The sequence below is a fragment of the Apus apus genome, chromosome 1, assembly GCF_020740795.1.
Source record: "Apus apus isolate bApuApu2 chromosome 1, bApuApu2.pri.cur, whole genome shotgun sequence".
Lineage (NCBI taxonomy): Eukaryota > Metazoa > Chordata > Aves > Apodiformes > Apodidae > Apus > Apus apus.
In genome coordinates, this window is record NC_067282.1 from 63074766 (window position 1) to 63094759 (window position 19994).

General features: G+C 38.8%; 1 protein-coding gene across 2 annotated transcripts in view; it reads left to right on the top strand.

Moving 5' to 3' along the window:
• The window catches only part of UXS1 (UDP-glucuronate decarboxylase 1), a 62705-nt gene extending 43336 nt beyond the window's left edge, over positions 1 to 19369 (top strand). For both annotated transcript variants that reach the window (XM_051638069.1, XM_051638078.1), the window contains exons 9-15: positions 326 to 447; positions 6609 to 6728; positions 11834 to 11877; positions 13066 to 13126; positions 14556 to 14613; positions 16627 to 16730; positions 18533 to 19369. In XM_051638069.1, the coding sequence (XP_051494029.1) occupies positions 326 to 447; positions 6609 to 6728; positions 11834 to 11877; positions 13066 to 13126; positions 14556 to 14613; positions 16627 to 16730; positions 18533 to 18664 (641 nt within the window). In that variant the 3' untranslated portion in view covers positions 18665 to 19369. The remainder of the gene's footprint in view (positions 1 to 325; positions 448 to 6608; positions 6729 to 11833; positions 11878 to 13065; positions 13127 to 14555; positions 14614 to 16626; positions 16731 to 18532) is intronic.
• Positions 19370 to 19994: the final 625 nt, after the last annotated feature.

Consider the following 19994-nt stretch of genomic DNA (forward strand, 5'->3'; position numbering starts at 1 on the left):
GTCTTTGCAGGCTAGAGTTGACTTTAATCCTCTGTTCACCCACTCTTGTAGGGGAAAGCAGACGATGGCTGTTGTTTGCTTATTACTCGGTTAAACTTACTTGCGGTCTCAGATATCTTACTTCTAGTCTCATATCTTTTGTAACTGTCATTTTAATGGTTCTAGTGAAAATGTTTTTAAGGAATGATGTTGAAGCTTTTAAATGCATAGTTCGAAGAGAAGCTGCTAAACTCTATATGATACCTGTGATCTACTGAAAGATTCATTATATATAGTCACCTTTTTGATAGAAGATCGTCTAAGGTGTTGGTTTTTTTCCCGTTAGATCCTGAAGTTCACCCTCAAAATGAAGATTACTGGGGCCATGTGAATCCAATAGGTCCAAGAGCCTGCTATGATGAAGGAAAGCGGGTTGCAGAGACCATGTGCTATGCGTACATGAAGCAGGTATTAAACTTGTATCAGATTCAGTGGATTTTCTGTCACTGTAAAGGCCAGATGTGTGGCAAAACTGAAATATGTGGATTTGGGGGTAGGAGGGCAAAAAGGAATGTCTTGAGTAGGAGCTTTCATACTGTAGCTGCAAAATCTGTTTTTTTTTAATCTAAAGTTTTATTCCCACCTGTTGTGTTTTTTCAGAAGAGCAGTGTTCTTCAAGAAAATGTGCTTTAGTGTTCTTGATAGACATATTATGCCTTTCAGTAATGTAAACAGTTCTTAGATTATACTGAGGTGACCTTAATAATTTGGAAGCCAGATAACAGTGGTTTTTTAAGTTGGTCCTGTGCTGGAAGGTGCTTTATTGGTAAATGTGGAATGAGCAGAATTGAAATTAGAACATACAGGTAAAAATGAAGAAGTTCTTTAATGAGTACCCATATAGTAGCAAGGTATTTTAAATCACTTCAGAAGTCTTTTAAAATTATTGTAGGTGTAAGTACAACCCTTAATGAAAGATACTAATACTCAGCTATGTAATGCACCTTTGCAGAGAAATACAGTAACATAAGGATAAAAATGAAAATATTTTTTTTAAATTATACTTGCTAGTTCCTATGGGGTTTTAAATCCTCAAGTAGAAACTCATGATTAACTAACCCAAGAGAGACTCATTACATGCATTTGACTCTTATTTAATTGCTGTTCAGCTAGTTTCTGGGAGGCAATTTGATTAGAACATGTAGCACACTAAAAACTATTGTATCACTGATTCTTGGTGTTTACAGCCTTTGTACAGAAAGGTATAAATCAAGCAAATGTATATTCTGTAGAATTTTAAACCTTTAAATGATAAAATACTAAGGCCTTTTAAAAGCCTTTAAAACTGAATTAAACTTAAATGGTAAGACTTTAGGCATTGTATTTTGGTTCAGGGGTTGTAGTAGTTTTCTCTTGTCTCTTCTGCCAGACTGAGAAAGCAGAGGTTTGTGTCTTTTTTGTTCTCTTTTACATCATGTAAGGTGCACTGTGCGGGTACTGCACTTGTTCAGAATGATGTCTTCCAAACTTCACTGTAGCAAAATATTCCTTGTGGGTCTGGAAAATTTTTATGAGAAATTCTTGTGCTGTAGGGTATTGAATTTTTTGCAAATTTGTGGTACACACTGCAGTATGACTTTAGAATGGCAAGACTGTAGGACATTTTGAAAATCTCAAGCTGTGTCTTAAAGCCACAGGATAAGTTATGATACTATGCCATAAATGTTATGCAAGATTTACAAAGGATAGTGAAGATTTGTAAGGTGAAACTGCTGCGCATACATGGATGAAGTGAAAACTCATTATGCAAATGAGTTGTAGGGGCAGCTCTGTGAGGTATTTCTTGTGTTTTATTATGGTCTAGTCTACCCAAGCTTTTCCCACATTCAGGTGTATTCTGCAACACTGTTGAGCTAGGGTTTTTTTAGAGGAAAAATTATCTTTTGCTAGTGGAAAGGTCTGACATCTGCTATGAAGGTAAGTCTTGTGCTTTTGAGAGGGTTTTCAGACAGGAATGACCTAGCCCACAACAATTGGATGTACAGGATTTAAGGCTAAAATATTTCCCAAAGCTTCTCAACTACAATCAAAAGAAGAAACAACCAAACTTATTTCTGCTTTTCTTTTCTCATTTCTTCCAAATATTTCTATCCTCATGCACATTGTTAGGTACCTTAAACACCTAATCTTGTTTCCAAAAAAATAAATAAAAAAATAACTTCTATATTATACTTCCAGACACACTGTTTTGAATCAGTTCTTGAATAACAGTTCTTCAATCTAGTCAAAGATAACTGACTCTTAATTCACAGTTGTCAGAGTTCCTCAGTAGCCTGTCCTGACCAAGACTTTTTTGGTCCACTCTTTTCTGCTGGCAGTGTTCTTTTGTTTACATATTTTGATCCTATGAATTAAGAATTTCTTGACTTCATCTCCTCTTTACAACTGCTATCTTTGAAAAAGCCCGGCAGTACTTCCTTATCAAAGAGCCCAAGGGCAGTAGTAGCATTCAGTCATATATAAGCATCTGCTTGAAAGGAGGGGTGGGGAGTGTAATATTTGCTGGATAAATGCAGTGCTCTCATATTCAGAGCATGTACACAAGTTCACCTTCATCTTTTTTTTTCATACAAACAGTAAGACTGTAGGCTCTAGTGGTAGCAAATGGGCTACCATTTCAAATTGCCTTAGGTCTTCAAATTAAGAATTCCATTGGATGCCTTTTTAAAGCATATAGGGGTGAACTGAGGAATCATAATCAGATATTAAGTATAACCTTCTTTTAAGTGGACAAGTATGCATTACAGCATATTCTCTAATCAGGACTGTGAAGACTCAAGGTGCCAAAAAAAATCTTAATAGGCAACAAAAGAAAGGAAAGACATGTTAGAGATTACATATTTTATTAACATGAGATAATAACAACTGCAAACTGATGTTGAAATTTGTTAAATATAGAATTGCATTGCAATTGCACCATGAGATTGATTTTCTGTTTTATAGCGAGTTGTACTTTTCCCATAATCTTTAATTCACAAGTTGAGTTGGCTTCAGTAATCATAAAAAGCCTTGATGTAAAATGTAGGAGTAATGAAAACTGTTGATTGAATTGCAACTGGAAAGGCCTTGAATAATGAATAACCAGGTAGATATTGAGTAACTAGATAGAAAAAAAAATAGCTATGTTGAATTAAAGCAGTTTACTTGAATGTCTGTTGGGAGTTTGTCCTGCATTTTCTAATTATTGCTCGTTATCTTTCCTGATATTCAATATAGATTCTTTTTAAGCATGTAGCACTCCTTTTTTGGCATTGTCACCTGAAGCTTGCTAGCAGTTTGCTCAAGAAAAGATACAGAATTTATGCTTTTTGTGTGAGAATGGAATGGAATTTAATGCTGCAGGCATTCAGGCACCTTGGTCCCTGCCTCTAAGGTAGAGCTGAGATGCTACAGCCTCTCTCACTGCTGACTGAAAGACCTCAAAGAGATATTGTACCTTCTCTAGTCTGGGAAGTTAAGCTGTAAGCATGGTAATATTCCAACAATAAGATAAGGGTACTTGACACGTGCCTTGTTTGTGTTCAGGGACCAGCATTATGCTGAAGGTAGAGTCAGATGATTGTGATTGTCATTCCTAGCTTGTTTAGGAGCTTCACTTTTCATGAAATTCGTATCTTAGCATTACTATTTTTGCAAAACAGTTTTAAAACTCTGTTGATAACCAGGAATTAATCTCATTTTGTTTATACAATAGACTATATATATATATATATATATATAAAATGTATATATATATATATATATATATATATATATATATATATGTAAAAAATATCTTGGGGTAAGCCTCTGTGTAGACTATCATAGCTTAAGCATGCTATGGATCCTGGTGAACACTGTGCTGTGATTACAATTCAGGGTTTTGGGAACAATTTTAAGAGTTAGTTAATGATCTCTGAAACACATGGAAAAGAATATGAATCAGTAAGAAAGTGAGTAATAAAGCAAGGAATGCAGGCAACAATCTGAGTAATTTTAGCTGAAACATTGATAAAGACTGATACTAGATCAGTGTCCCAACAACTGTCTGGGCTTTCCTTGACAGATCTTTTGTTTTGTTGGTGAATCCAGCTGTTTGCCAAAGACCAGACAAGTGCAGCTTTCCCTTTCCTGATTTTGTATGCAGGGAGGTCTAATTCATCCTCATTGTTTCAATAGACCCACAGAGTTTCAAAAGGAGGAAGCAAATTAGTAAAAAATTAGTAAGACAGGCTTGCCTGATATATTTATGAATTACACAGCATCTGTTCAAGCTGTTTTCTATATTGATCTGTATTGATCTATTTTCTGAGGCAGTCAACACAGGGAGATAGATTTTCTTTAAAATCTTATAATACTAAAATATATATTTTTAAATTAAGTTGTTATCATAGCATAATTGATAGCTTGATACTTTCTAGACCAGGGATCGCTAGAACTAAGTGGCACAGACTCATGCTGAAAGCCATGGACAAGTGTGTTTTGCAGGGGAGACCAGATAACTGGTGCTACATTTTACTGACGACTATAGAATAGTCTGAGTGTATTATTCAGAGGACGTATCTCCATAAGCCTTAACAATCTTTCTTGCATCTTTTCTGGCTTCTATCTCCTTTTATACAGGCACGGTCTCTGAACGTGTCCATACTGGTAAATAATAGAATGAGCTGAAGTGGTTTTATACCTCACAGTGCTGCATTTTACTAGCTTGCTCCCAAGCTCTTTTTTGGATTGCTGAAGGCACTTGCTGCTTGATTAATCTGCTGCAGGAAGGCATAGTCTTAAGCCATGGGGACAGAAGCCAGTTGATCACATTTTATCTCAGCATCAGGGGTTAGTCTCAAACTCTCTTTTGTTCAGCAGTATAAATGTGGGGCAAATAATTTTTTTCTCCCTTTCCTAGGATGTAGGAAGTTTGTGTACATGACTTACTGCCTCAAATCTGGGGATGTAATTGGCTTTGCTGATGAGAAAACAGTGGAGGTAGTCAGTCATAATTAGTATGTTGTAGTACAATAGAGAGTAACAGTACATAGGTAAGAGTGCAACATAAATATTTGTAGACTTTTAATGCAAAAAGGAGTAGAGAGTACTCGATATGCAAAAAGGAACACTTCAAAGGAGGTGTTTGTGAAATGGCTAAAGTAAATTTAGGAAATTTTTTAAAATAACTAGCTCCAAAATCTCTTCCTCTGAGGAAGAGTTTTTCACTGAGTAGATACCAATTTTACAGGCACAAATTAAAATTCAGCTGCATAGAAGATAGATTTGCAGAGCTGTAGGCTGCAGGGAAAAGATTTCCTAGATCAGAGTGGTTTGGGTTGGAAGGGACCTTAAAAATCATGTAGTTCCAACCCCACTGCATGAGCAGTGAAACCTCCCACTAGGCCAGGTGGCTCAAAGCCCCATCCAACCTGCCCTTGAACACTTACAGGGAGGGGGCAACCACAGCCTTCCTGGGCAACCTGTGCCAGTGTCTCATCACCCTCACAGGAAAGAGTTTCTTCCTAATATCTTATCCAAATCTCCCCTCTTCCAGTTTAAAACCATTACCCCTCATCCTATCACTACGAGCCCTTGCAATCCTGTAGGCCCCTTCAGCTACTGGAAGGCTGCTATAAGGCCTTCCCAGTGCCTTCTCTTCTCCAGGCTGAACAACCCCAGCTCTCCCAGCTTGTCTTCATAGGAGAGGTGTTCCAGCCGTCTAAACATATTTGTGGCCCTCTACTGAACTCCCTCCAATAACTCCACATCCTTCATATGTTGATGACCCTAGTGCTGGACACAGTACTCCCAGTGGGGTCTCATGAGAGCAGAGTAGAGAGAGAGAATCCCCTCCCTTGACCTACTAGCCATGTTTCTTTTGATCCAGGACACGATTTGCTTTCCAGGCTGCAAGCAAACATTGCTGACTCATGTTGAGATTCACATCAACCAACATCCCTAAGTCATTTCCTCAGGGCTGCTCTCAATCCATTCTCTGCCCAGCCTGTATTTGTGCTTGGGACTGCCCTGACCCAGGTGCAGGACCTGGTTGAACTTAATGAAGTTTGCAGAGGCCCACCTCTTAAGCCTGTCAAGGTCCCTTGGGATGGCCTCCCTTCCCTCCAGCGTGTTGACCACACCACACAGCTTGGTGTCGTCAGCAGACTTGCTGAGGGTGCTCTCAGTGACTCTGCCCATGTCACCAACAAAGATGTTAAACAGCACCAGTCCCAGTACTGACCGTTGGGCAAAGCCACTCATCACTGGTCTCCATCTGGACATTGGAAAAGTACTGTTGAAAAATCTTAAATTACTTGTTTGAAGAATATCAAATCTGTGTGCTGAAATCATCAGCTGTTCTGGCACATATTTAGAATTTGCATTACAAATGCTGAGAACTAGTATAAATGACCTTGCTGTATGCAGTAGGGTTTCCAGTGGCATTGAGGAGAGCTTAGAAGTGTTTCATGGTGAGAAAACAATGCTTGTAAAAGCTGTAAGAGGGATTCTTAAAAAAGTTTTTGTACAGGGGAGAGTTAATTTGCACTTCCAGCAACAAAGACACTCTTATTAAGGTAGTAACAATTATTTTTTCTTTGCTACAGGAAGGAGTTGAAGTGAGGGTTGCCAGAATATTCAATACCTTTGGTCCTCGAATGCATATGAATGATGGTAGAGTTGTCAGTAATTTTATCCTGCAAGCTCTCCAGGGAGAACCATTAACAGTAAGTAATGACCTCAGTGATGTGAAGAACTGTTCATCTCTATATGCTGTCCTCATGTGTTATGAAAGATGATGGATTTTAGACAATACTGAGGTTTTTCCCCCACCTCTAAAAATCTCATCAAGCTCAAATGTATGGAATTATACATCCAAAGATGTGCTCTGTCAATGTTACTAGTGTTCGTTTCCCAGAGAGAAACAAGGCTACTAGTTTTGATCTGAGAAAGTAAGTCATCCTGAACTTGAATCTCCGTCTTTCACAGCTCTTCTATGGCGACAAGGCACAAGGCTTACAGAATTATGTGTTGATACTTACTCCTATTGAGGAACTTTCTCAGAACCCTTTTTGGAAGTTAGACATGTAAATGTCTTTTTGCAAACTTGGAGGTCAACCTAAATTTTCCACGTATAATGTAACGTTAAAGATCTTCAGGCTACATTACATATTAGGAAGTAAAGGAAATCTTCGTACTTTATGGTTATAAAACAAATGAGGAGACATCCTGAAACAGGAAGAAGTAGTTTAGAATCTAGGATCAGTTGCAAGCTCATGGAAACACAGTTTATGTGACATACAACAGAAATTTTATACAAACATTTGTTAATATTGCCTAGATTAGAAGAGTACAGTGCCAGGAAATCACTCAATGGCTTCTACTGAATAACTAAAAATGTTGCTAAAGTGCCTCCACAGGGCAGATATTTTGAGATTAACACAGCATTCCTTCTGCTGGAGACTGTAAAATCCAAGGCAAGAATTCCTCTAGGAAGTAGCAGACAATCCAAGGAGAAAAATAATGAAAATTTTGTGGCAACTCCCACTACTTGGATTCTTGTTGAGGAAAATCTGAAACTGGACAGAGCACTGAAGAGTCTAGACCAGGGAGTAAGTCATGTCCTGACAACATTAAGCTTGGTGTCCTGTGATACATCTCCCCTAACTTTACTCTTTTTCAAATAATATGCCAAATTATGGTTACCCTTTTGCCTGACATCACTGATCTGTAAGGAGTAACTGTCTGTCATGGAAAATTACTGAATATGAGAAAAGAACTATGGAGTGAGTTGTTTAGCTGACCAGGCCAAATAAAATGAATTATCAGCAATAAGCAGTAGTTGGGACCCCAAAAAAATTTAACCATTGTATCATCACAGAACTTGGCTGACAGGAATACCAAGTGCTGACCTTTTTAGAAGATGAATGTATTCAGTCTCTTGGTTCAAAACAGTTGTTCAAATGGAGTAAATAATGTCTTGCAACTACGGTCTCTTTAGTTTGAAGAAGTTGTAGCCTGTGCAAACATGACCATTGCTGCTTTTTATTATTGTAAAGGAAGGGTTTATTAAGAGGAACTGGGATGTGTGAAGAGAAATTAGGAGGAAACTGCACTGTGTTCTCCAGCCACTGCCTACACATAGGAAAGGAAGCCACATGGATGATACTTCAGAAGTCATGCATTAATGAGTTAGTTCTGTAAAACTTAGCCCACAAGCTAAAAGGAGACAAGCAGGAAGCTCTGTATAAAAGCATAAAATCTGCTTCCTGTTTGTTCTGGGAGTCCATCAGGCTGTCATGTGCTTTCCTGGAGCATTCCTCTCAGAATCAGGCATTGCGTAAACTCTTAAGCCCCTGATCTTATCCAGTGCTTACTGAAACGTGAACTCTTTCGGTTGAGGGTTGGCCTCAGAGAGCAGCACATTTACCAAGTGACAGGTGATGGCATGTGTAACCATTGTATTGTTTTTCCTAACCCCTAGGAAAAAAACATGCTTCCTATTCTGTCCTTTCAGAAAGCTTTTCTGTTGTAGCAGGTTGATGGTAAAGTGTGCATTCCTGGTTAAACTTAAGTGTTTTCACCACTTAGATACACCTACTGATTCCTTTCAAAATTTAAATATTCATGTTCTAGGGACCATAGTACTCCACACAATTAAACTGTACAAAATGTTATCTGGTGCCACTACGTACAATTTAAGTATGCTTTAATGTCTGTTTGAACTTAACTTAATTACTCTGAAGTTCCAACTTAAAACCTGAGAAAACTTTTTACTTTACCCCCCTCTTAAGATTTGGATACAAAGCTGTACAGGTGACTCTGGGAATCATATTCTCTAGAAGTTACTCTACCTACCATGTGTCCAGATAGTAATATTGAGAGCTGCATGATTTCTTTTTGTCCTGGTTTGAGCCAGGATGAAGCCAATTTTCCTTTTCACTGATTTTTTTTTCCTTCAGTGAGCTTTTTTTGAACTAGCAAGAGTGTGTCCTAGCTAAAAGCTGATAAGACAGTGGAATGTTTTTCTAACTGCTAGCTCTTCAAGGTCACACCTTCACTCTGCCAGCTCAGACACTACAGGGAGATCTATGACCCCCCCCTCCCCATAGGAGGCTGAGTTAGACAGAAAGCAAAATTGGCCAGAGATATTCCATTCCATATATCTACGTAAGCTCAGAGGAAGGTCAGAGATCACAGAAAACAACTTCCTTCCTGCTTCTTCTTCCCTTCTCTTCCGTCCACAGCCGGTGTCTGGGGAGGACTCCGTCCACCCATCACCATCGACGCTTAGGCTCGAGCTCTCCTGACCCTCATCACTCTCTGCTTGCTCCAGCAGCAGCTCCAGGATTCCTCGGGACTGTTCCAGCTCAGGGGAGTGCTGTGGAAGTTGCTGGGGCTGGGGGTGGCGAGAGGCTTTTGCTCATACCTGAACATATTTGTATATAATTGTGTATATATTTTCTTATATAATTAGTGTTTATTTAAAGCTGTGTAGTTTAGTTTTCAATCCAGCCAAGTCTCTCTCTTTTTCTCTCTCTCGTGCCCTACCTGGGTGGGAGGGGGAGGGGATCGAGAGCATTGTTGTGGAACCCGAGTCAAATGGTGACAACAATTTATTGGTGCCCAACGTGGGGCTTAATTTTAAGCCCAGATTACACATTTTCATCAATTGAGAGTGTTCAAAATTTCATCTCTGATGGGAGGAATCCCTCAGATAGCAATGGGCAATAATTCTGCTGAATTTTCTTGCGGATTGAAAACTGAACAGACACTTGCTGCAATGAATCTACTGGATCTTTTTCCAAACCTGCAATTGTACGTGTGGTTTGCAGCCGAGAGCATACTGCTCTTAGTAGCTGCTCTTGTGATTGTTTTATGGTTTACTGGCATAACTGTAGCCATAATCAACCGTATAATTACCAGCCTAGTGATCCTATGGATTATGATACTGTTCTTTATGGTACACTGTATGTGTACAATTACAGTACAAGTCTTAGTGGTACAACTCCTGAAGTGAATGGAACAGTTCATGTTGGTAATAGCAGTAGCTGGTTCAATCTTACCTCTCCATTTTCTTTTGAGCTTAATCTCCCAGCTCTTGATCTGAATAGCATTGTTGCAGTAAGGATGCTTTTGCTGAATGTTTATAATGTATTGTGGATACGTAGGGCGAGATGCTGTTCTATTCACTGCCACTCCCCCACAGGCAATGCTGCTGCCACTGCTGCTGCCATCACCATTGCTGCTGATACCACCACTCATACTGCTACAAAAACAGCTGCTTCTACAAGTGCTGCTACAAAAACAACTGCTTCTACAAAGATAAAGTCCACTCCCTTTCAAATCAGGCTAGTTCATCCTGTGACCAGGAGCAAGGCAAAGGCAAAACGCTCCCCTCTTTTTACCCACTCCCGTCTGAGATATCCAGAGTTCCTTAAAGCAATAAAGGCTGAAATTGAGGAAGCAGAGGACTGTAAATCAGTTGATGGAGCAGGTAGGTCTCAAACAGATAACAAATGAGACCACTCTCAAGCAGATAGAAAAGCAGGCCCTCCTCAATCAGATGACGACGATGACCTTGTCCAGCCTTTCTCTATGAAAGAACTGTGCCTCAAATTGGTGTCACCATTTGACTCGGGTTCCACAACAATGCTCTCGATCCCCTCCCCCTCCCACCCAGGCAGGGAACGAGAGAGAGAAAAAGAGAGAGACTTGGCTGGATTGAAAACTAAACTACACAGCTTTAATTAAACACTAATGATATAAGAAAATATATACAATTATATACAAATATGTTCAGGTATGAGCAAAAGCCTCTCGCCTCCCCCCACCCCCAGCAACTTCCACAGCATCTCCTGAGCTGGAACAGTCCCGAGGAATCCCAGAGCTGCTGCTGGAGCAAGCAGAGAGTGATGAGGGTCAGGAGAGCTCGAGCCTGAGGGTTGACGGTGATGGATGGACGGAGTCCTCCCCAGACACCAGCCGTGGACGGAAGAGAAGGGAAGAAGAAGCAGGAAGGAAGTTGTTTTCTGTGATCTCTGACCTTCCTCTGAGCTTACGTAGATATATGGAATGGAATATCTCTGGCCAGTTTTGCTGTCTGTCTAACTCAGCCATCATAGATCTCCCTGTAGTGTCTGAGCTGGCAGAGTGAAGGTGTGAGCTTGAAGAGCCAGCAGTTAGAAAAACATTGCACTGTCTTATCAGCTTTTAGCTAGAACACACTCTTGCTAGTTCAAAGAAAGCTTTCTGAGGGAAAAAAAAACAGTAAAAAGGAAAATTGGCTTCATCCTGGCTCAAACCAGGACACTTTTTTTTTTTTGTCTTGATTGGTTTAAACACTTACAATGTTATTATTTTTCTTGACAATTTTTCAGAAACCACTAACATTTGATGGCCTCTTTCAAGTTGGTTGCTCTTAATGAGCAAATACAAATTGCTCATCATAGTCACATCTTAGTGCTATGAGGTTTATTTAAATATTTGGCACTCTTTTCTGGCTAAGTGCATGCTGCAGCCTTTTTCAGTGTTTCAGGAGCAGATAAAGCATTACTCTGTCCTTAGAATGTTTCCTATATGCAGAGTTCTGGTTACAAAAATGCCTGAGGTTGTGTTTACTGGAGACACATCCAAAAGCATGAAGACCTTCAAAGAAATGATACTTTGCCAAAGGCTCTGCAAAACACATCTTTTTCCATTCTTGTAACATTGAGCTTGTCTGTTGCGTGTTTCTCCTGGGGATGTTTTTCTACAATGCTGAGGAAAACGTAATTGGGCTACAGAGTACTTTTATATTTATGTAACTTTTATAATTTTCATCTGATTTTAGGTCTATGGACCTGGAACACAGACGAGAGCTTTCCAGTATGTCAGGTAAACCTGGTTTGTACTGTCTGATAATGACTTCCCTTTATGGTTCTTTGAGCTTGGCCATTTTCATAGACATGTGCACATTCATTCAAGAAATTGTGTTCATTCTTATGGCAGCTTTACTTTCAGAAGGGAGACACTGAAGTTTTTTTAAAGTGCCAAGAAACAAAACGGTAGTTGGTTTAGAACTTTGAGTTATGTGTATTTCCCTTGAAGGGTCAGCAAGTAATGGGTAGGTAAGTTTTTAATACTGAGCAGTTGTCAGTCCTTGTTGCAATTTAATGCTATGCTGCCACCGTGTGTCGTTAGGATGTATGTGTACTCTGGACTCACATGTCCTCTTCTAGGGGAAGGAACCAGCTGAAGGGGGTATTGCTGTAGCTAATATTTGCAGTGTAGGTGAGGCTGGAATGTGCTTTCACTAGGAAAAAGTTAATCTGCTTTTCAGAATCTTCTCTTCTCTCGTGCTAGCTCAACTTCCATGCCAGGCTTCTGGGTTGTTTTAATCATTCTCCCCTTGGAAATGTTCTTTCCCTCTGCTGAAAGTAGTAACAGCAGTGACAGAAGCTACAGAAACCTTGTCAGCTCAAAGTCCTTTCCAGATTATATAGCTCATAATGAAAGGGATCTGGATTTCTATGTCCAGGGGCAAGCTGCTAAGTTTGTTGCTGGTAATTGATTCAAAATAACTTTGAGTTATTTTGCTGGGGGAAGGTAACACCAAAAATACTGTTTTTTTAAAAAAGAAGACAAAGCAACAAATTGCAAAGCAGGTGATGGTGTCATGTGCCTCTGTCTTACAACTTACTCTGTTCTGTTTGAAATGTGTTGGAAATGGGCCTCTAAATGTGCTTGGGCTCTGGAGGGAAGAGGAAGTATGAATTATTTATTAGTAAGCTGATATTTGTTTATAGTCGTTCATATACTCTAATGAACTATGGCCAGTTTATCCCAAAGATAGTCACCCTTTCAAACTGACCACCAGTTCAGTATATCTTACAGCAGGGACTGTGGAACAAGCGGCCACGAAAACATACACCCATTGAAGTGTACACTCTAAATTTCATTTCAGCATTCCTCAGCTGCCTGATCTGCTTTACTGGAGTTCTGAGACAACAGGTCTCTTTTTAGACAAGAGTGTTATGTATAGGGAAGTGGAAACTGCCTCAATGTGTTGTCCCTTTTTTATAGTGATCTTGTGAATGGCTTGGTGGCATTGATGAACAGCAATGTCAGCAGTCCTGTCAACTTGGTGAGTATGAGAGTGCTACCCTACTGTGTCTCCTGTGTAGTGGCCATCATCACCTCTGTTTTCCTCCATATCATTGATGCATGTATTTTCTTTATAGATCAGAAAATTAAGCCCCTAGGTGTTGAGAACTTGTAGTTCCAACAACAGGATACATTTTCTAGAGTTTTACATTTGTTTTAGCAAAAAGATCTATGTAATTAGAATATTAATTTTAAAACAAACAAACAAACAAAACCCCACAAAAAACTGAACCAAATATGAGCAGAAGGAGGACATGCAAAATACACCAGGAAAATTATTGAAGTCTAGTTTCACTGAAAAAAAGCACTGAAGGAATACTTAACTCTAATTAGAAATCACTTCATACTAGCCCTGCTTAAAAGCAGATGGTGGGATGGTGAATAGTATTAGATTGTATAATTTTCTATTGTCGATTAAGGTTTCTTAGAACTTAACTTTTCTAATAAGACTTTTCTTCTGTCCCACTTGTTGTCACCTTATTCTCAGCAGTGGATATAAGAATATGGAAAGGGTGGATATGCCAGGTTATTTCTGTATATACTGACTTTTGCCAAATCAGATACTCAACTCTGCAGGGCAGTTGTTCACTAGATTTTCCATTTTTGCTGTGGCCATTAATTAATATATATGTTTCTATCCAAATGCTGATATTTTTAAATGACATCACATGTCTGGTTTTTTTCTTCATAAAACCCAGTGTTTAAATTTATACATACCTAAATGTTCAGCTTTAGGTCAAACAAGTTTTAGGAAAGAAGAGTTTTGCAACAAGGAAAGCTAGAGATGAAGGGAATTGAGTCTAAAGGAGAGCTAATGCTAACACGAAGCCTTCATCGTTTTATTCAGAGATTCAAAATGTTCATGTGCAAGTTGGTTAGAAAAAGTGAGGATTAAGAAAAAGAATATTTGTATAGGAAAGCAGGTAGCCCTCATACATATTTGTAAGTAAGCTGTAGTAAATGTGAAAGCAATTGTTTACAGCTAAATTAGTTGGTTTCCTGACTTTGGATGAACTGAGAATTTATCATATCTCTTCCTTATATTGTCTGTCCTTAACTCTGGCAAATCCTTCAGTCCAGTTTTCAAAATAATGATACGGTTTTGTGGGCTGTAGAGAGGCATGTGCTTCTACCATGATTGAGCTGCATTTGCCAATTCCTTACAGACTGATTTCTTGGACTCTCCCCTACATATATTGAATTATCAAGGCAATTGTAATGGAGGGCAACTTTTCTAATGAGTATGGAGCTTGTGAAAGTTACATTTTTTTCATCAAAGCAGAAATAAGGTATAATATTCCGCTGTTTCAGAGTTGAACTTGACCCTGTTAGAATCGTCTTGTGTCAGAAAGCTACTGTATTGTGAGGTGTTTCATTGGTAATGTGACGAATATCCCTTCTATTCCTAGGGAAACCCAGAAGAGCACACTATCCTAGAATTTGCCCAGCTAATTAAAAAGCTTGTTGGTGAGTATAATATGTATTTCTTAGCAAAGCTTATGAAGGACTTACTGTCATTAGATGATTATTACTTGATTAGTTTGTGTAATGGATGGGTAATTTAATTGGTCTTTGGTTTTACTGTACTATACGAGGATTTCTTAATAACTTTATTGAAGGCATTTAATTGTATCCTGATCATATAATTAAATGTTAATAAGATAATCCAGATCCTCTCAGCTGTATATAAAATATTTCATGACCATTAATGAATACATTGTTCTTGTGTATCTTTGCAATCTATACCCATTATTTTGTATAATGTTTACGCAGTTTTTTAGCTTTGTTTTGGCACAAGGACAGTACATAAATGAAATGTAAAAAACATGAATGCAAATGTCCTGCATAACATCCTATCTAACTAGAGACACTTCAGCAAGGTGTTTCTTAAAGTCACGCAGGCTGCTCTCGTTCAACTACCAGTACCAACCTCATGCTGTGATGACTGTCTTTCTGTACTTTTCACTGATCTACCAGTGACTCTTGCAAGGGATGTCAGCACCTCCCTTATATGTGGCTGGGAAGAAAATACTGTGACTTGTGCTTCATTCTGGCTTTGATACCTGTAGCAAATCAGAGCTCTGAAGAATGGAAGTGAAGGGCTGTGCTTAGTCTTCTCGTACAGCTTCCTAGTAAGATGAAACACACCCATGTGATTAGCCAAGGGTTTTTAGTCTGTATATTCCAGCACTGCTTGTGAGGGATCTGAAAAAGACAAGTTCAAACATGCAGTACAAAAGCTGATGCATGTGATGTTACTAATAGAGGACTGTCCCCTCTGGAAAACATCTATAAATCCACAGGTCAGGGAAGGAAATTTGAAGTCACAGCACCTATCCCATCAGGCACATAGAATAATTGTTGTCTCCATTTGTCTGTTTGTTCACAAACAATCTAAAATGTTTCAGTCTGCCCCTTCCCCACCCCCCCTTCATATATTTACACACATGGATGAGATTCCTCCTGACCCTTCTCCAGGCCGAACAGTCCCAGCTCTCTCAGCCTGTTCTCATAGGAGAGGTGCTCCAGTCCCTTCATCATCTTAGTAGCCCTTCACTGTACTCTCTCCAGCCTATCCTTGTCTCTCTTGTGCTGGGGAGCCATCCAGGTGTGACCTCACCAATGCTGAGTAGAGGGTGAAGATAATCTATCTCCTTCGACCTGCTGGCAGTGCTTCTCATACTGCGGCCCAGGATGCCATTTGCGTTCTTCATGGCAGGGACACTTTGCTGGCTTATGTTCAATTTGGTGTCCACAAGGACCCTCAAGTCCTTTTCTGCCAAGTTGCTTTCCAGCTGGTTGGCCACCAACATGTAATGGTTCCTTAGGGTTGTTCCTCCCACAGTGCAGGACTTTGCACTTATCTTTGTTGATCTTCATGAGGCTCCTGTCAGTCAGCTCTTTTTTCCAGACTCCTTTATTGAGGTCTCTGTGGATGGTAGCACAGCCCTTTGGTTTATCAGCCCCTCAGTATTGACCCAGTCTTGAGCCCTGGGGTCAACCACTAGTTACCAGCCTCCAACTAGACTTCTTGTCACGTATTACCACCCTCTGGGCCTGGCCACGCAGCCACTTTTCAATCCACCTCAGTGTCTACTCATCCAGTCCTCAATAAGGGTGTTAGAAGAGACAGTGTCAAACGCCTCACTGAAGTCAGGTTAGATCATATCCAGTTTATGCCCTTGGCAACTGAGGCAGTCATTTAATCATAGAAGGTTATTAGACTGGTCAAGCATAACTTCCTTTTTGTGAATCCATGCTGAAAACTTCGTGAAATGCTTTGTGAATCCATGTGGCTGTGGGACAGCTGGTTCACCCAGCTGTTGCATACAGTGCAGCTTGTGTCTGTGGAAAGCATTTCAGTGGTAGAATTATGAAGCAGAAAGCTGCAGAAAGACCTGATGCTCCATTAGGCATGAAAAATGAAAATGCAAAGCATAGTGAATTATGGATGCTAATGCATAGTCTCTTGTTTGACAGGCAGTGGGAGTGAAATCCAGTTTCTCTCGGAAGCACAGGATGACCCTCAGAAACGAAAACCTGACATCAGAAAAGCCAAGTTATTGCTTGGCTGGGAACCTGTGGTATGTGCAGCTGTATCACTGTTGTGTGCGAAAACTCAGGGAGGCAGAGGGGGCTGGGAGAGACCCATTTGTTAATGATACATTTCAGTTATCAGAATTATCTACTTAACACAGTCTCCAGAACAGTTTAAAAGGCTGTCTCATGTGTTGCCCTAGCTCACAGTTCAAGAACTGTTGGGTAAGACTATGACCTCTGCCAAGCAGAAGAGCAGATTAGCATTAGCATTTGTAATAGAATTAAGTAGAAAAAAAAACATTTTTAGGATAGGCATTTTAACTTTTTCACATGTGTATTATGAAGTATCTACTTTTCTGTGAGCCTGGTTAATCCTTTAAAATATGTGGGACATAGTTACAGGAGCTAATGAGTTTGCTGTTGCTGCAGTCTTCAGTCCTGTTTTGCTGAGGTAACATGCATTATGGAAGGAAAAAATTGCTTTTATTTTTAGAAAATCTTTGGAGTAAGACTCCTTTTAAGATGATACGTAAAAAGTTTGTTTGGATTAAATGGGAAAATACGAGCACCAGAAAATTGTTCTGCGTTTTAGAGTTTGTTAAAAGGGAAATATGTGACACTCAGGCAAAACAGAAGCTAGCTAGAGAGTGATGACACTTTGGTTTATTTTTTTTCTGGCAGACTGAAGTAAACCAGAGTAAGAAGCCCTTATTTTGGACTAAGGATATCATATGTAGAGATGTTTAGTTTGTTCTGTGTGTTGGTAAGCTCGAAATGTTCTCAGGGTTAATCTAACATCTCGCCACCCACAATAATGTTTGTCCACCTCTAAAGTTTAGTTTGCTGTTTTTTCCTTTCTCAACCTTTTTATTTTTTTTTATGAAGTTAAATATGCAAGTTTATAACCAGGCATAGATGCTGATAAGAGCTGGTTGGTTTGGCAGTGTAAGGTCTGTTAATCCCCAGAAAGGGTGTGACTTTTCTTAGCTAGCTCCCAATTCCAGCTAACATAGTGTTTCCTATGCTTTTTTAGAATTGCAGGCAAAAATCTTTCCAGGAAACATGTGACCTTTCTTGTAAATGTGAGCCTATTAATAGAAAAAGGTGGCTCCAAACCCTTTTGAAACAATTCACAGAGCCACCAGGTATTAATTGACTATGCCTGAGAGCACAAAGATGGTGGCAAGTGTCACAATCAAAAAAGGTATAAAAGAGTTAAATTTTACACTTCTGACCATCTGTATTTGGTAGCCAGTACCAAAACTTAGTCTGGAGTAGCAGCACAGTTATGTTAACCTCCTCTATTGATGCTGGGATCAGCAAGCATGTCAGAGCATATGGCTTCTGAGAAAAGTGGATAGTGTTTCTTTCTTTACATCATGGGAGCACTGAAGAAATAAAAACTAAAAAAATGCAACCCACCACCTTTATACTTTTCTGTGATATATACCATTCTGTGAGATTATGCAAAAAGAGGATCTTTAATCATTAAAAACAGAAGGGTCTTACATTTCTGAGTGCTTATCTCTTTCAAGGTATTATGAATTAAAAGTAGAATTATGTCAGTCTGTTTTGACACTAAAGAGACCAATGAGAACCTTATGATGAGATACAGATTTGTTGGGTTTTTTGGCTTACTGCATCAGAAAAGAAATCTTGATGTTTAAGAGCTAACATTCATTAGCAATGCAGAGGTGTAACCAGTATGTGGCGCTGTTAATACTAATATTAGCTAAGAATGAGACTTCCTAGCAGTCTTTTGACAGCTGTATTAAAAAATACACTGTTGTGAAAAGAGCTGATGTGAACTTAGAGTGATATGATTCTCTCCTCACTTTGGTAACAGGTCCCATTGGAAGAAGGTTTGAATAAAGCAATTCATTACTTCCGTAAAGAACTTGAGTATCAGGCGAACAATCAGTATATTCCTAAACCTAAACCTGCAAGGATGAAAAAAGGAAGAACAAGACATAACTGAAGGCTGTTAGTTGGACAGGAAATTCCCTGCTTGACATTTGACAGATGTAATTTTTTTTTTTCTTCTTGGTTTTTTTTTTTGAGAGAGACTTTGAAACAGGTATCATGAAGAACAAACTGGAATTTCATTCTGAAGCTTGCTTTAAAGAAGTGGATGTGCCTAAAAATAACAAAAAAATATTCCCTTTCCCCTGCAAATCTTGCCTTGCACTTTTTAAATCTGTCTTTTTATGTAAAATAGAGTAGGAGCATCTTTTAGTATCTTCAAGTTTTATATCTTGCTGTGAGATCATTTTGTTGTGACTGTCCTTGACAGTTTTATTTACTGGTTTCTTTGTGAAGCTGAAGATAAACACAAATGGGATGGAAAATGCCAATTTATTTATAAAATGGGTACTATAAAATATGAGATGTTCTACTATGCATAAGAAAAAGCTAGTGGTATTGTCAGGTGATAAACACTGACACCTAAGTATAGAGGAGTTTAAAAAAAAAATCTGTATAAGAGCTTTATGTATTCTTTAAAGGAGAGATTTTTTCAAAGGTTTAGTTTTAGTTGTTCACTTGAATCTGAGATATTTTCATTGATTACTATGGATAAGGATATTTTGAATCACTACTGTGTTGTGCGTACTCTGGGAATAAAGTTAATGTATTATTGGTTACAGTGGTTGAATATGCTATTTTAATAAAATACTGAAACTTCTGTTTACTAGTTTCAGCATTTCAATGTGAGTACTTCTCTGGCATTACACAGCTGTGCATTTATTTTGTATTCATTAGAAAGTGACAGTCTGTAAATAATTGTCTCAAAGTTAATAACATTAATAACATTGATCTCTCATTGCTAGTCTCTTAACAGATAGAAAGGAAGGGCTGCAAGATGGCTGTTGAAATAGATTGGACAAAAGCACTGTGATTTATTCCAGTTCAGGTAGTTGATAGTGATGCAGGAGTACAAGATTTTCTTTAAGCAGTCAAGTCTAACTTCAGCCTCACTAACAGGAAATGTTTCTATTTTAAATAGTTACTGAATTGCCAGTAAATGCTTTCAACTTTAATAACTATACCTGTCATCTTAACAAAAACAAAGCAACCAACCAAACAAAAAATCCAATTCCCCTTATTTTTAATAGTTCTCCTTTATTTTTAAAGGCTGAGACTGGATACCTAGGACAAGAGATTAGCAGAGAGTTTTTAAAAGATATTTTGACTAAATGCCACTCAAATTTGAAAATCCTAAGTCTCATCAAGCAAAGTGATTTGACTTTATCTCATGTTCTGTTAGCACCTCTTTAAGTGGATAGGCAAAGTGGGAATTACCGGTAGGG